Raw genomic sequence first — 16,272 nt, 5'->3', positions numbered from 1 at the left:
CTTTTTTTTTTCTCCTAAATGCAAGCCCTGTTGTAAATAGACCACGAGTCATGTATTATTAGCCTCTTTTTTATGTGGGAATGTGTTCATTAGAGAATGGATGGTTAGGGAGCTGATAAGAAGTGAGAAAACAAGCAAGCAAGAAAGGTCTCCATAACCTGTCAAGTTGTGATATGGTCAGGACCTCAAGGCCAAAGTAGGACAACCTTAATTATTTAGTATTGTCGAGAGTTATAATGTGTCAGTCACAAGTCATTTTAATAAAGCTCCAGTATTTGGATATTTGTTGGATTTGCACTTTTAAGGCAGTAAAGGTTTTGAGTACTTATTCTAACACAGTGCCAAACTGTCGAACTATAAGTGTATGCATGCACGCTTCACTCCAATAAAATATAAGACAGAAGACACAGACTCAAACTATTTGAAAAATGACATTTATTGCTACATTATTATTTTGACACATGCCTGTAGGCTACTTCAAACTGTACACATACTGTACATGTTATGATAGGAGTATTTTTTGATTGTTATTAAGTATTGTGATAATAAAACAAGACATCCATTATTCTGTAACACTGTATTGCTCAGAGCATGAAATGTGTTAATGTCTAGTTAAACTGCACAAAGAGGGTTTTCATTTGTAAAATCAGAGCGACAAAAGTAAATAGAGACATTACCAAATACACAATATTTGTATAAAAGATAAATTACATAACTTAGAAAAAACATTTGATGTTCTATTAAAAACTCAAACATGCAAAGAGCTTCGACTACACTTGAAGAGCAATAATCACACTGAGAGGACAAGAGACTCTGTCCACCAGCGATCCATGAAGTGTGACCTTGTTAACAGCGCTAGAACACAGATTTGTAGCAAATATACAAATAAAAGCCGACGCCTGCTTGTTAAAGAACGTTCTCGGAGATCTGTTCATTCACAGAATGGTGAAACTCCTCCAACACTCACACACACACACACACACACACACACACACACACACACACACACACACAAACCACGGGACCAATGAAATCCTTTGTCTGAACACAAATGTGGGAATGTCAGTGCTCTGGGCTCGGAGAAACAACAAGCATACTTGTTAAAATAGAGATGAACTGTAAAAGTCAGTCAAAAACCGATCTGGCTCTGCCAAAAAAAAATCAAACTGCAGATGACATTTTGTCACTACTGGGCTTCATCCTTTCAGGTATATTGAAAGAGACTGATAATCAATAAATATACAAAATATGTACAAAAAACACCTGCAGCTTACAATGCATTTGTCTGTTATACAAGTAAAGTTTAGGCACAAGTTAAAGTCTGTTGGGGAAGTGAGAAGATGATTGTTCAACTGCATCACGAATAGACCTCGACTTCTCCGCTCTGGTCAGAAATCAGAAGAAACGCTGGACGTCTAAAACAGCTGGATGTTCTTCACTCAACATCTGGACAACAAAGACAAAAGGAGGTTAGAGGAAATATCAACTAAAGATTTGAAATGTGGATTACATTTAATTTAGTTCAATCTTTTAAGAGCTATCTGTCATCCGTTTGAATAAAATGGATTAATGCTAGTTGTTGTCACATACTTGATGCTGGATATGATGTAGTCATGACTACGTGCTCAGAGGTGGCCCATGGGGTTTACAGGGTCTGACAGACTGGGGTGGAAAGCGAGGTGCATGGACTGTGGATCCGTAATGACCGCAGACGCCTTCTCTTCCTCTCTCCTGCGCAGACACGCCGCCTTTGGGTTCAGGTTCCTCTCTGTGGGATGAAACAAACAACGGGTCAGCGTTTGACTAAATAAAGACATGTGTGGTAGCACACTGAAATTGTTCATTTCAATCCCCTGTGTGTTGGAAAATGTACTATCCTGCTCTGGTAAACAAGACAAATTCTCCTTCTTGTTAGGCTACTCAATGTGATGTAGTTATTATTAATAGAACTGTATAGCAATCATTATGGCAAATGAAATACACTGCTGTCAACTACATTTTCTTTTTAATACATTTACAAGAGGATGCATCAGTCAGGAATATTCAAATTCTGATCGTAGCTTTAAAGTTGCCACCATCAATGTTTTTATGTTAATAATGAATCAAAGAATATCATTTATCCAACCTAAAGAACAGTCCCTTTCATGTTTGCGGAGCGTTCAAGCATCTTTCAAGTGATGATTTTTGGTTCAGCTAGCTAATTCAATGTTTTAATTCATTTTCTCAACTACCTTTAAAGTTGTTTTTCTAGAACGGACAGCTGTTTTGGGTAAAAGAAGGCTCTGAAAACCCACTGTGCTCTATCTGCTTGGCGCCAAAGAGCAAACAGCTAAAATTAGACACACATGTCTCCAAATGAATTACAAAACAGCTCAATATCTTTTAAAAGTGGAAAAAGGAGAGTCTGTGCCCCAATAGTTGTAAAACAACACAAATATAAGAATAAAATAATACCTATTTAATAATAATAAAAGCAAAAAACAGAAAGTATTTATGGATCATAAATACACCACTCCCACCCCTTATGTTTTGGTTTCAGCCTCCTCTCCACTCTCTCTTTTACTGATTTGACTTGACAAAGAGTCTCCGTTTCTACGTCTCCCCCTGAGTTTTGGACCCCCAGCCCGGCCTGCAGAAGCAGCGCTCACTGACCTCTGACTTGTTGTTCCAGGCTGAGGATCACGGCCACGGCCTGGTGCAGCACCAGCAGCTTGGTCTGCGGCTTCTCGCTCTTCAGGTGCAGCTGACACATGTGACCCAGCTCCTTAAACGCCTCGTTGATGTCCCGCACACGCAGACGTTCACGGGCGTTGTTGGCCATCCGTCTGTCGCGCTCACGTTCAGCTTTCTGCTCAGGACTCAGGTCCTCGTCCTCATGGATACTGGAAGAACAACAAGGAAAAACACTTTTCAATCTCTGTTTTAAATGACAGTTTTATCATTCAGAAAGTCATTTCATTAAGTGAACTGTTTGTCACACCTAACAGGACTGTGTGGAGTGATAATGTGGATCTTACTGCCCTCTGCTGGTCACTGAGTGTCTCCTTGGTTATCTGATCCCTCATTTGTGCTGTTTAAAGAGCTTACACAGTGGCTACATTGACAATAAGCTCATGTGAACGGGTGTCGTTCATTAATAATGAATCCACAAGCTCTTCACTTTGGTCCTTTCTCAGAAAATGAACATTAGATGGTCTTGCAGATTTGTTTTCTTGTCAAACCACTGGTTCTTTCACATTAAATCTTAAAAAAAAAGCTCAGTCTAAAAACAATAACTGGAGGTTCATTCACATGTCAACATCGATATCCCTCGACTTTATCCCAGGCATCAGAGCTGATGTCAAAACGAGATGTGTCCTGAAGTGGCCTTTGATTCCTCAGACACCGAGACTTAAACTTTATTTAATCTGTGAGACGTTCTAAATGTAAAATTACACTGACATCTGGGAGCTTAGAAAGTTTTTTTCTCCTCTATCCTATAAACTAACCAAAGACAGTGCCAGAACAAAGCCTATGTTTTAGTCTTTGTGGCTACTGAGGACTGAATTCTGTTATTTTCTGCACCCCATGTGTTAATTTTTGTTATCCCCTGCCAAAATATATCTTGTTTCATTGATGTCTTTTAAAAGTGCCTCGTGTCCTGTCAGCTCCTCTTTTTTCTTCATTTAAATTACAGCTACTAAACGCTACACGAAGAAGAAATACGAGGCAGAGCTGAAAAGGCTCCACTGGACACAGCTGCCCTTCACAGCAGAGGGCCTCACTGTATTTCAAATTGATGAAACCAAAAGGGGCTTTTATTTTCAAATCTGGTGTACTTCAGAAAATGTATTTGATTGTTCATCCTTTTTTCATTTTCTTCATGAACACCACCACAAACATTTGATGTACTGTTGCCTTGAATGGACAAAACACATGCTTTGGATAAAAGCGTCTGCTGAATGAATTGTAGATTTGTAGAAAGCATGTTAGGGGGGCTGTTTACCTGTTACTCGTGCTGTTTTCTCCATGTGTTTTGAGGTCGCCTTCCTCATCTGATCTCTGACTGTCAGAGCTGTGACTGTGGCCGGTGTGCATCATCTCTTCTCTCTCCCCGCTCTCCATCTTCAGCTCCAGATTACTCTGAATTACCAGACCTCCTGTGGGAAATAGCGCATTTAGTCATCACAGTTAAAAGCTTTGGACACTGCAGATAGAGTGAGTGGAACAAATAAATCCAGCATGGCATATATAAGGGGAAAGACTCGCCTCTGCCTCCACCCTGCATTTGCTGCAGCGTGGGCCTCTGTCTGGGTGGGTACGGGTGGCCGTTTAGTGTGCGGCTCTGGAAGGCTGAGTGGTTGTTGTTCATATTGACAGCTTCAACCTTTATGACACAAAAAGAATGGGATGAGATGAGGGCAATATTCACGTGTACATACAACAACGAGTCTGGCTCAGTCGTACACAGCATACCACTCTTGACAGATAAGTCACCAACCCAACATCTGCCGCCGCTTTTCCGGCGTCTCTCGCTCTACAGCATTAATTTAATCTCAAACAATCTTAATCCTCCCCTTAAAACTACTACATACTCCCTAAACATATCACTAATTCTCTTCAGGAAAGAGTCACTTCTGACTGACACATCATTTGAAAAAGTGAGAGAATTTAATACACCCCTCCCCCCAAAGGATTAGACTAAAAAACCCTTTTCCCCTGCATATACTTCCACTCCAGCTGGGCCAAAATCCCCTGGTGTGCTGAAAGGGAAACATGCAGGAATGGGAGAGTACGATGCAGGCGTCCTCATCACCCCATAGTGGAATTAGAGTCCGCACATACGCTACGCTCTCCATACAAGGACGACGCGTCACTGCTCTCTCCCATTGTGCTGTTTCCTATTTCAAGGACAACAACCTTTACATCAGGAAAACATGCAGACATAGCCGGCATTAAATTTCCAGAAACTGAATACCAAAACGCAGAGCCGTACTGTCCACACATGCACACACAGCATAGAATTTCCATACACGCCATCCATGTCCTTCCTTAAATACTTCAAAGTAATGGATCTTAACCATGGTTGGAGTGTGACAGTTGAGTTGCAGAGTGCTGGCTGATCCGGGCTGGCTCTGGTGGTTTTGGTTCAGCAGGCCCTGGATGTCGGTGAGCAGGCCGGCTGTGGGGCCCACAGCATGGTTCCTCAAGATGTGGATCACATCATCCAGTCTGTCCAGTCTGTCCTCCACCTGAGACTGCAAACACCAAGAGAAGAATATTCTTCAATAATGTGGCATTTTCATTTTTGTCAGAAATTAAATATATAGTATGATTTAAAAATGTTTTAGTTTTTTAAAATATGATCTACACTCTAAAGAAACATTGAAGGACTACTTAAAAATGTTGTGAAATAAAATGCTATTTTGCTTAAGGGCCGGTGCGAAGGAAATAGTGATATCTGGTATGGATGTAGTTTGCCCACCTCAAACAATCCCCTCAACCTGGCCTCATAAACTAAAAGAAGAATCTATGTTGGTGGAGAGAATTGCTGCCAGACAGTCACATAAATCATGTAAAACTCCAGCCATTTTTTTTTTCCATGTTTATCTAAGGCAATGACAACATGTAAAATACAAAGTAGATGTCATGCATACAGGTTTCTAATTTGCAACCCGTGTCCCTGGCTAGGCTTTTAGGATTAAAACAAAAGCATAAGACGTGATACTATACAAATACAGACATTATAATGCAATACAAATACAAAACTAAAATAAGAACAAACAGTAAAATAAGGAGTATAAGAAAAAACAGTCAACTACTTGAACTCTTAGTAGGAGTAATAGTAGTATTAAGTTGTCATTGTATTCATAATTATCCAGGTATGGATCATTTTATTTACTTTCAGAGTATACATTTAAAAAATTAACTTCTTTGAATGTATATATATATATATATATATATATATTTTTTTTTTTTTTTTACTACAATCATATTATATTTTCTGCAATGCCAACATGTATTCAATTATTAATCCACCACTTGTGATTGTATTGATCATATATAATACATTTAAACTTCAGGCATGTGATATCAAATCAAGCATTTACCAGAGAAATAAGTGAAGACTCATAGTGTGGTGAGACTGGTGCCTGAGCTGAACTCCGGGGCCACATGTTTGTACCTGAGAAGAAGAGACAAAATTACTCTGTTAAGGGTTGTAAAATACAAATAAAAAGTTTCAAACAAAAAGTGTTGACGCCACTCCACATCGACCGGCAGCGTGGATGTCTTCATGTTTACCTGCAGGCTCTGCTGCATTCTGCAGCGGGGACGGGGACCTCACTGGTGTGGATGAACTGGAGGGGAAGCTGCTGCTGGTGTGATCGGGGGAATAAATCTGGCAACAGACGGGGGGGAAAAAAAGGGGAAAAAAGGGGGGGGGGGGGGGGGGGAGTGTGAGCAGGGCATGGATCATTTTAAAAGCACAATTTGACATTTCTGCGTTAGGTTTTACAGCTGCTGCCACCGCCTTTGGAGCGGGCTCATAACCTGAACTTAACTCATCAATTCTGTTCAATTTACTATTCGGCAGCCAATAAAAAGTCCTGCAGCACAGGAGTAGCATTTTGTTAATATGCTGTACTCTCTTCATGGCAGGAATGAACAGGCTTTTGTTTTATGCTCTGACTGACTGCTTAGACATTACAGAGTATAGATGAGCCAGTCTTATGGGATTAAGGTGCTGCATACTTACAGAGGCCAGAGCTTTGCCCAAGGTATCGCCCGTCTGTGACCCTAATGACACATTTCCTTGACTCCTCGAGACTGCAACAAATACAAAATGAAAATCAATATTCCAACAAAAGAGCAGACAACGCTGAGCTGAATAAAGTATAAAAGATTATTTTCTCCACCGCTCACCTGTGGAATTCTCCGAGGTGTTGACTGACGGAGTGCGCGGTGCTGCGTTGTTGCGGTGAAAAGTGGACATTGGTGGGAGGCCCCTGTTCATGTCAGCCGCCATCACTGCATGTGGAGAGTAGTCCTGGACCGAAAGGGGGAAAAACACATTGCACACATTTATTCCCCCGGGGGGGTTAAGAAAATGCTGTGCTGTCAACATCCAAGGTCCTGGAGGTAAATCTCACCAGGTGATTGTGTGATGGAGGCAGGCTGCTGTAGCTCCCCGCCTGTGTTTGGTGGGTTGTGGCTACTCCCAGTGCACCTTCATAGCCCTGCTGGTTCAGCCCGTTTACAGCATTCCAGATGTCGGGCGAATTGCTCGTACCCTCTAAAATAGATAAGGAAATGTTATAGCCAGCACTGGAACAGCATCTCAAGCAGCTAAACAAGTCATCCTGCACTACACTGGCCCCATATGGATTTTTTTTATTTTTAAATGCCATACTTTATTGGCTTATCAAATAATGATTGAATTAGTGAAAATTAAAAAGTTGTGTCTAGGTAATCCTAATTCTAATATTCATGCTTTTCTACTATTCAAACACATTTTTTTTTATCTCTCAGAGCTATGCATTAAAATACAGCCATGACTTGCTGCCAGCTATGCTGCAGACTCTCAGACTTATTTAATGTATTTGGTACTTCTGTGTAAAAAAAAGCTTAGCTTGGTTAGGATTAGGGTGCCATAGTTTCCAATTTAATTTTCTATGAATAAATGCAACACTGTCCATAAAACATACACTAAATGAAGGTTGAGAACATTTTATTGTTGCCTAGAGATCTAAGCAGGAAAGCAGGTTCATGATGTGCTAATAGAGTAAGTTTGGTTGACTAAACTTTATGGCTGTTTTGGTATTCCTTATAAACTTGCAGTTTTTCTTGTCAGGGGCAACCATACTAAAAGAGACTAAAGGTTGGAATGAACCAAAGAAAAACATCACAAGAAAAGCAATGGATCATGGGATGGATGGTTTGTTTTGGACTGTTTGAGCTCACCGAAGAAGGTGCTGGCAAACACATTGCTGGGGGCCTTGGAGGACGGGTGTAAAGAGGTGTTCTGGTTGATGTCGTCATTAGTGGGAGACTGCCCGTAAACCTGAGGAGAACAGCTTGTTTAAGGCATTTTAGGAATCAACGTTGAACCAAAACATTATCAACACAAGCAATGTTTTTTTTTTTTTTACTGTGGTGAGATGTTTCACTCTAACCAACCCTTACAAGAACAAACGTGTGAGTGGAAGCTGAAGCAACAGTATTACGAAAACAAAGCAGAGAGCTGATGCACACTTAGAGCTATTGCGGTAATCCATAAGCTGCAGATCCATGCACCTCCTCATCCGGATTTAGGAACCATTCACCATGAGAAATCCCTGCCCTAATCATGATCGGGTTCGGCTGGCTTCAGAAGACTGAGACACAATTCCCTCAAGAATAAAATTAAATTTCCGGCCTTTTTCTACTACTTGTCCTCAGATAACAGTGAGCTGAGTCTCACCATAAAAAAAAAGTAAATAAAAAACAGATCTCTCACATTAAACTACAATACCTTTGGCAATTATTTTTCTCTTTTAATTATAAAGCATGGGGCAAGAAACACATGCACATATGCACAGTAAACACACCAACACATGTTCCCTCACTCAAACACACCAAGAGGTCTGGGCTGCACCTGCACCTCCCTCGATTGCTTTGATGTGCCCCAGGAAATGAAAATAAACCTCCTGCGCAGCATCAATGGGGTGTCAGTTACCCGGACGACAAGTTCTGTAAAGCAGGCTATTAAAGACTCTCTTGAGTATGCTCGCGCAGGCACACTCACAGGCTCTCACACGCACTTAAACACACATATACACACACACACACACACACACACACACGCAGCCATGACCCTGCCTGGCATGAGTCCCATGGTGATTGTGGGCTAGGCCAAACAGAGGAGCCCCCACCAACACTGGGCCCGTCTGAGCCGCCATGGGCAGCATATGGCGGAGGATAAAGCCAATTGTCCTCCTTACCATCAGCATAGCAGGCGACCCGTTAATAATGGTCACACCCCCCCGCCCCAGCACGCCCTCTCTGGCCCCTGCTGGAGAGGGGGCCGTCACCATGGCATCCTCTTTTAGCATAGCAGTGATTCAGGGACCATTAATCATGGCATTACAAATGATAAGGGACTTTTTTCAACAAATAAAACACACAATTAAGAGGGCATTGAGCTAGAATAAAACCTTAATATTTGCTTGATAAAACAGGTTTGCTTTACTGTCCCTCTCTGTATCTGTAGCAAATATTCTAAAAAGAAAAACTGGTATAAACTTGCAGAAAAAGAGCCAAAAGCATCACTTTTTTCCCCCTTTGTAGATGCACACAACATTATCATGCTAGATGAGTGAAATATCAACTTGCTATTCAAGCCCTATGCTGTGCTCCACCATGGCCAACTCCAGCCACATGCAACCAATTTTCTGCCTCTGTGATCCACGATGTCTGGATATGGTTAGTCTCACAGAGATCAAAGCTGCCTTTGATAATGGCTGCAGTGGTGGAGGGACTGCTCCGAACATAGCGGGGTTAAATCAAATAGAAATAGCAGCAATCTGCTTCATGTCAAGATGTTTTTCTGCTGCCAGGCTTGACTGCATGTAGTTCATCTAACAGGAAGCGGGAGTCTCACTGGTGCATTTTTAACACAAGTTTGTCAACATAATAATATATATATATATATATATATATATATATATATACAACTTTGCTCACTAATAATAACTGAGTGAGGTATCCAAGTGAATTTTTTCCATGCTTTCTGTGTTGATGTAAGTTGGATGATTAGAGGTTATCTTTGTCTATTTTATGAAAAATAAAATTCTTAGCTGACACAAAAAAAAGAGACAAAGTAAATAATGAGTGGTCACTGACATTTTTACCCTATAGTAGCCCATTGGACACTTGTTTTGTGCATTAAATCAAGTTGAAACAACTAAGCAGAATAAACGCATGTACTCCAAATGGAAGTGAGAAAAACTATGTAAAGTCTAAATCACATCTCCCAAACATGCAAACCATCCAGATAAAATAATCTTATTATAACAAAAGCGGCACCTAATATAATTCTAAAATGTTTCACTACAAGTTGTTTTAAAAAAAAAGAGTAAGCCATGCTAAATTAAAAGTATCTGAACTTCTATACAGATTGCACATGTGCATGTGTTTCTAACTCAGGAAAAATGTTTGAATAATATCAGTTGAGGAACACACTGTTCAGCTAGAATAAACAGAAACAGCTGGAAACTGGTGTTTCATTATATGAGTCAACACGAACAGGACATTTAAAAAAGTGCAACAGCATCACCCATAAAAACCCACAGACACTGTCATGCATCCTCATCTATATCTTATACAAACAGAATCAGAAATGTACTCACTGGTTTCATGTTGTAGCAATACATCAATGAGTTGTTTCCTGTGCCAGAGGCAGGCTGAGTACAATACATAACTGTGTCCGCTTCAGTGCGAGATTCCAGGCTCACAGTGCAGTTCACAAAGCTCGTCTCTCCGTGTCTTTACTCATGAGTATGTGTAGTCCACATGCACTCCTTCCTCTAACCTACCCCTGCTGGTCATGCAGCTACCCGCAGACAACTTATGCAAATAAGGGCCGGACCATTCCAGGAAGCAGGGAGGGGTGGCCAGGAGTTAGTGCTATTGCTGTACATGAAGCCATGTTTAGTATTTTATAAGCAGCTTTTTGCAGTTATAAAAGGAAATTGACCTAAAGGGACTATTTTAAGTGCTTATTTTAATTGTATATTAAGGAAATTATCTGTGCAAAATGCCATGTTTCAAACAACTCCAACTGATAATAGTGAGGGAATCCCCCGCTCACTCATTCAAAACACCTTGACCACACCAAGGAAAAGAAAAGAAACTAGTTTGTGTAATAGATTTTGTATTCCACCTGACAACCTATTCCAGTGACACCCTATGTGAGTGTAAAAAAAAAATCATACACATCATCAAATCATACAAGCTAGCTCAGAAATCCCTCCTTATGACAGTGAGCGAACACCAATAACACCATGAAGATTATCTCCCCGTAGCCAGGTAGAAGTTTCCAGTAAACAGAGGATACCACACCCTTGTCTGACCCACATTTACAAATAGAACAAAGTCTTAGTTTGTGGGCACGTGTGCCTTAGAGAGCTTGTCAAGAGGCCGGGATAAAGGTTATTTTTACTGTATAGCCTGTCTGGGTGATCTGCTAATAAAGAGACACCTCAAAAGTTGACTTTGACGTTGACTGAGGTAAGATCCACTATCTGCTACCCCGGTGCTCAAACTGACCCCCCCATTGCATGAGCACAAAATCTAATGTGATTTATGATTTGTGCCTCCAAAAAAAAAAAAAACATAAAGTGCAGACTTTCTGGTTTTTGTGCAGCATTTTCTTTATTTTACATCAATTCAACATAAAAAAAAACACTGCTGTTGCTGTATTGCTCAGACCTACAGTCCTGGCAGAGCATTTTGTCAAAGAAAGACCTCTGAAGAATCCAATCAAATACTTCCCACTAAGAGGAGAGCAAAGTCTCTATCTAAAAAACAATCGTCTTACTAAACCTCCAGTGCCTGAAGACTGTACGAATGTGTAACATAGTAATCACACTTTGGAGAAATCGCAACAATTTCTCTTCAATTGTTTATTTTAGTCCTCAACAACATGCATTCTGTGGCTCTCCACTACATTTGTATAGTATTTTTTTTAAACTATTTAACATGTATTTCTAAACTATAAAAAGCTTTTTGAACTTCAAAAGGAGTTCTAGCGTGCCGCAAGCTATCCGTGGGAAAGTTGACAATTAGAAGGAGATTATTTATGACTGTAAGAATTACATGCAAACAGTGGCAAACTGATCTGGGCAAAGAAAAACAAACCATTATCTTCTGGTTTAAATCTGTCTGAAGGTGAGCCCTGCAGTCCACACAGCTTCCTTAAAGTCAGTGTCTAATCCTGACTATCCACGCTAGTGTTAACTAGGTTAGGAGGTCAGTCCATTCAAGCCATCAGAACAATCATGTGAGGACCTTTCCTACTTTAATTTGAAGGAATTGCATCAGTCAAAGTCAATTAGTTGTAGAACAGAATGCCTTTATTGTCATTGCACATTTTATAACAACATTTGTAATTCATCTCAAGAACATTATAACATTCCTCTCGTGCTTTCAGCCACACTCATGCAAATCAGAATAATCTTTTTGTAAGATAATAAAGAGCGTCAAACCCATATGCTGAAAACATTAAGGCTTCAAATGAAGGCAAAAGAGTCTGGAAAAAATATTCTCAGAAAACTGAAACTGTAAAAATGACATGTCTAAGAAACAATGGGACAGTTTCAGACAGTGAATGGAAGCAACTTGACCTTGGACTTTGTTCAACACATGCTATATGTAGTTGTGTATGTCATCTTTGATGCTCACTGCATTACTGTCAGCAAATTTAGCTATTCTTTATTAATAGGAGGGCCACTCGACAAGCCCCTCTGGGTTTCTTCCGCTTCTCCTGCACATTTCCTTCTGCTGTGCAATAAAAGGAAATGAAATGTCTGTAATGTTTCTGTTCTGATTTGGTTTCTTCTCTTTTTTTTTTTGTCTGTTAGTGTACGTATTTGTCCCTGAAAATTTCAAGTTATAAAAGTCAATAAAATTAAGAGTTATAAGAAAAAAAGAAAGAGTATAAAAAAGAGAAAGAGTTTTAGGACCATCTGACATTATTACACTTTTTAAGTGCACGTAGACAATATATGTTTTAAAACAAATTAAATATTATTGCAAATATTTCCCATTGCCCATGTTGCCTCCTTCCTTAGGTCAAGATCTTTTTTTTAAAGAATTGATAACAAAACTGAGAATTTTTAGAAGAGTACACCATTGGCTACTTAATAACCTTTCTCTCTGACAGAGATTCCTTCTTCTATCTGACATAATTGTAATGCAAAACACCCCCCCCCCCCTCCTCCTCCAACACACTCACACACAGACACACACACACACACACACACACACACACACACACACACACACAAGCACACACACACTTCTTGGGTAAATGATCCAAGAGCAAATATATACAGTTTCCTAACCCTGAACTTTGCATCAATCTTAGTTAATTGCAGTCTTGTCAGGAGTGCGATTATTCAAACAGGTAATGCAAATGTTAATGAGTTCAGATTTGCATATCTTTATTTTCCCATGGTTGAAATGTCATTGGTTATGACGCTCTACAATGAAGAATGTCACTGCTGATGGCCCCCTGATACGCTGTCGGCCATTAAGAGGCCAAAAAGGAGCAACTGAAGGGGATGGAGAAGAAGTAAACAAGGAGCTTTGCACACAATGAAAAAAGAAAATGAAGACTTTTAAATGCAACAACAAACAAATAAAAACACATCCACCATTGCCCTCGTCAAGTTTTCTTTTACAAAAAACACGAGTAAGGAGTACACAATCTGCTGCTTTTCTGTAAAATAAATAAGTGTATTGTTGTCAAGAAAAAGGAACAAAAACAAGACATCCACCTTGGCTGCAGTAAGAAGTCATGGTTGTCCTTTTACTCTATGTTGTGCGGTCGATGCTGCAACACACATTTCAAGTGTCGTATATTACTCATCGTCATGCGCCTGATTTGACATGGCTTAAATAACCATCTTCCTGCCAGTGATTGGCATTCACACAAGAAGGGGTGAGTGGGACTGGGGAGCAGATGGTGACATTCCACATGACCAAACTGATCAATCAGCATGCTGGGACGCAGGTGCAGCACAGGCGGGCAGCACCACACCATCTATTTCACCAACTACGGGGCACAAACACATGGGCACCAATCGTGGCACCCTGAGGGTCTGCATGCTCCTGTGTCCTGCTGTGCCAAGGTTGATGACATCAGAGTTTCCCATCCGCTCTTCTACCGAACGCCAAGAAAAAAAGGAGGAGGAAAAAAAAAAAAAACGCACTCTGTGTAAAATCTGCAGTAACAGCCCGGCCTGGGAGAGGTTGTGTAAGTGACGTCAAAGCCAGGGTCTCCCTTATTTCAAACTGGTACTAAACTGAAAATGGAAAATAAAGTGCCTAAGACAGTGTCTGAGACAACAGAACATGCTTAAGTACCTACCATCATTTAACTCAATCCAAAGTTTCTATTGCTTTAAAGATCACATTCATTTGATTGATTGTATCTTCAGGTATATATCAGTGTCCCTTAATCACGAGGGCTACAACTATCTTCAACCACTGCATGGTGTTGGAAAAATGCTGAAAAAGAAAGATAGAGAAATAGAGAGAGAGAGAGAGAGAGAGAGAGAGAGAGCGAGAGAGAGAGGGAGAGAGAGAGAGAGAGAGGGATGGGGTAAAATAAGACAAATGTGAGTTACTAGTAAACATTCATTACATTACAGAGTTCTACAAAATCTTATTATTTAAAGATATCATGCTATTTCTAGGCCCTCACCAGTCCCCTTTAAGACATCAATAGTCGTAGTTATATTTTATTGTTTATTTTTCCATGGGAAAGTGCACCATATAATGTCATTGTACCAGAGTTAGCTAAAAACGACTTTGCATCTGCTGTCCCTGTGCAGGTATGGTTTACATAACAAGAAGTACAATATCTAAAACAATAGAATATGTGAAAAGTCCATTTGTGTGGACATTACACTTCATAAAACATCACGTATATATATATATATTTTTTTTTTAATCCCTAAATGTGAACATGCACTACATAAAACCACACCATGAAAAAATATCCATCAGTATAAAAATATATATATTTATATTTATCAGCGTGATAAACAGTATATGCAAAGCAATTACTGGTGATTACAATTGTGTGCTGATTTTAGCCAGAACGTAGCTTGGATATAGAAATAAAGTTCCACTTCCTCACAGCGGCAATCGAAGATTGACCAAATGTCCTCCTTCTGAACTGTGGAGCTCAGTCAACACTTCCAATAGATGATCTAGTCCTGCCAGTTCTGCCTCAGCTGGGTTGGGCCAGGCATTCTCAAAGGGGAGGGGGCTAAACATTGTTAATAAGATTAGAGTCCATCTTGAGCCATTTTCAACCAATGAAAAGCCTTTTTTTTCAGTTGATAAAAAGATTCATTTTTAACACCAGTGTTGATCAAGTTTTATCCCAACATATAACTAAGCTCAATAGAAGAATTTAAGTGAGCTGTATTCAGATTAGTCATAGGTTATTATCAATATTAACAGTTCTTCTGATAATATGAGACAATAAAACATAGTTTAGTCAATGCTGCACTCATTTCTTTCCAGTGATTAGATTATGAAAACTCTACTAAATGTCACCAACAAATATGTATGTTTGGAATTTTGATCATGTTTTGCATTCTTATTTATTTGCACTGGAAAGTGTTCTATTGTAAATATAGGAGAGCCACTTTCTTCGAAGGACATTTCTGTGAATGCATTATGAAAACACCAGGCCTGTTATAGGTGATTCAATTGGCTTTGGTGTTTGATACGTGCTGGCGTGACTCTGTACTGAGGATCTACGGTGTCTTCAGGATAAGACCTGACCACAGTGAGCTGATCTGATAGAATCGCCTGGAAGAAGTGGGGGTTGTAAGAGGATTGGAGTGTTCGTGGATGCACGGCGCACGTGAGTGCCAGACTCACCGACCTGTGCACCATGGTGATCTCGCTGTCCCACATTCACAATAACCTACGAGGAGAAGACAGGTGACTCTAGGTCAGTGCAGGGCTAATGAGTGACCTGATTCTGGGAAAGATTTAAATGAAGCATGAAACTATTCAACAAACAAAACAAGTTGACATGAAGTACATTAAATGTGCTGTTGTGTATAAGGTACACAATGTTAGCTTCAATGGCTTTCATTTAAAACTAAATAAAAGTAGGATCTTGCTGAACATCCAGATGTTATGGTCCAAGATTTGGTACAAAAATATTTATTTTTATTTTACATGAATTTACATTTAATTCAAATTCCAGGATAAATTCCATTTCGGATCAATGAATCTGCATTTTGATGATTTCTATCGCACATCATACTGTGGAATATTACCTGAAAATCCTTCATTTTCAAGCAACATGAACAGAAATGAGACTGAAACCTATATGGGGGCTTTATTGTTGGCATATTGTTTCAGGTTCCTGTGGCATGACATGGCCACAGAAATGGCAGCAACTTTTTGGAGGAGTGTTGTGTAAATCTTAACATTTGGAGGAATGAGCAAGGGCAAAGACTGCTGAGATGAGACCTTCCAGCTCAAATCAGAAGTGACAGGAGA

At 39.9% G+C, this 16,272-nt stretch overlaps 1 protein-coding gene across 1 annotated transcript; it reads right to left on the bottom strand.

Annotated features, from left to right (window-relative positions):
- Positions 1 to 418: 418 nt before the first annotated feature.
- LOC132972628 (transcription factor 12-like) lies at positions 419 to 10,549 on the bottom strand. The gene is made up of 14 exons (XM_061035596.1): positions 10,368 to 10,549; positions 7,942 to 8,041; positions 7,131 to 7,273; positions 6,904 to 7,027; positions 6,737 to 6,807; positions 6,283 to 6,379; positions 6,090 to 6,163; positions 5,061 to 5,237; positions 4,249 to 4,366; positions 3,986 to 4,139; positions 2,653 to 2,882; positions 1,591 to 1,768; positions 986 to 1,446; positions 419 to 951 (listed from the first exon to the last, which is right to left on the bottom strand). Exons 1-12 carry the CDS (start codon positions 10,434 to 10,436, stop codon positions 1,626 to 1,628), a joined length of 1,500 nt encoding a protein of 499 aa, XP_060891579.1. The 5' UTR covers positions 10,437 to 10,549; the 3' UTR covers positions 419 to 951; positions 986 to 1,446; positions 1,591 to 1,625.
- Positions 10,550 to 16,272: the final 5,723 nt, after the last annotated feature.

The sequence above is a fragment of the Labrus mixtus genome, chromosome 4 (assembly GCF_963584025.1).
Source record: "Labrus mixtus chromosome 4, fLabMix1.1, whole genome shotgun sequence".
In the NCBI taxonomy this organism is placed as follows: Eukaryota; Metazoa; Chordata; class Actinopteri; order Labriformes; family Labridae; genus Labrus; species Labrus mixtus.
The sequence above is the reverse complement of the archived record's forward strand: the minus strand, read 5'-3'. Positions and strand labels throughout refer to the sequence as shown.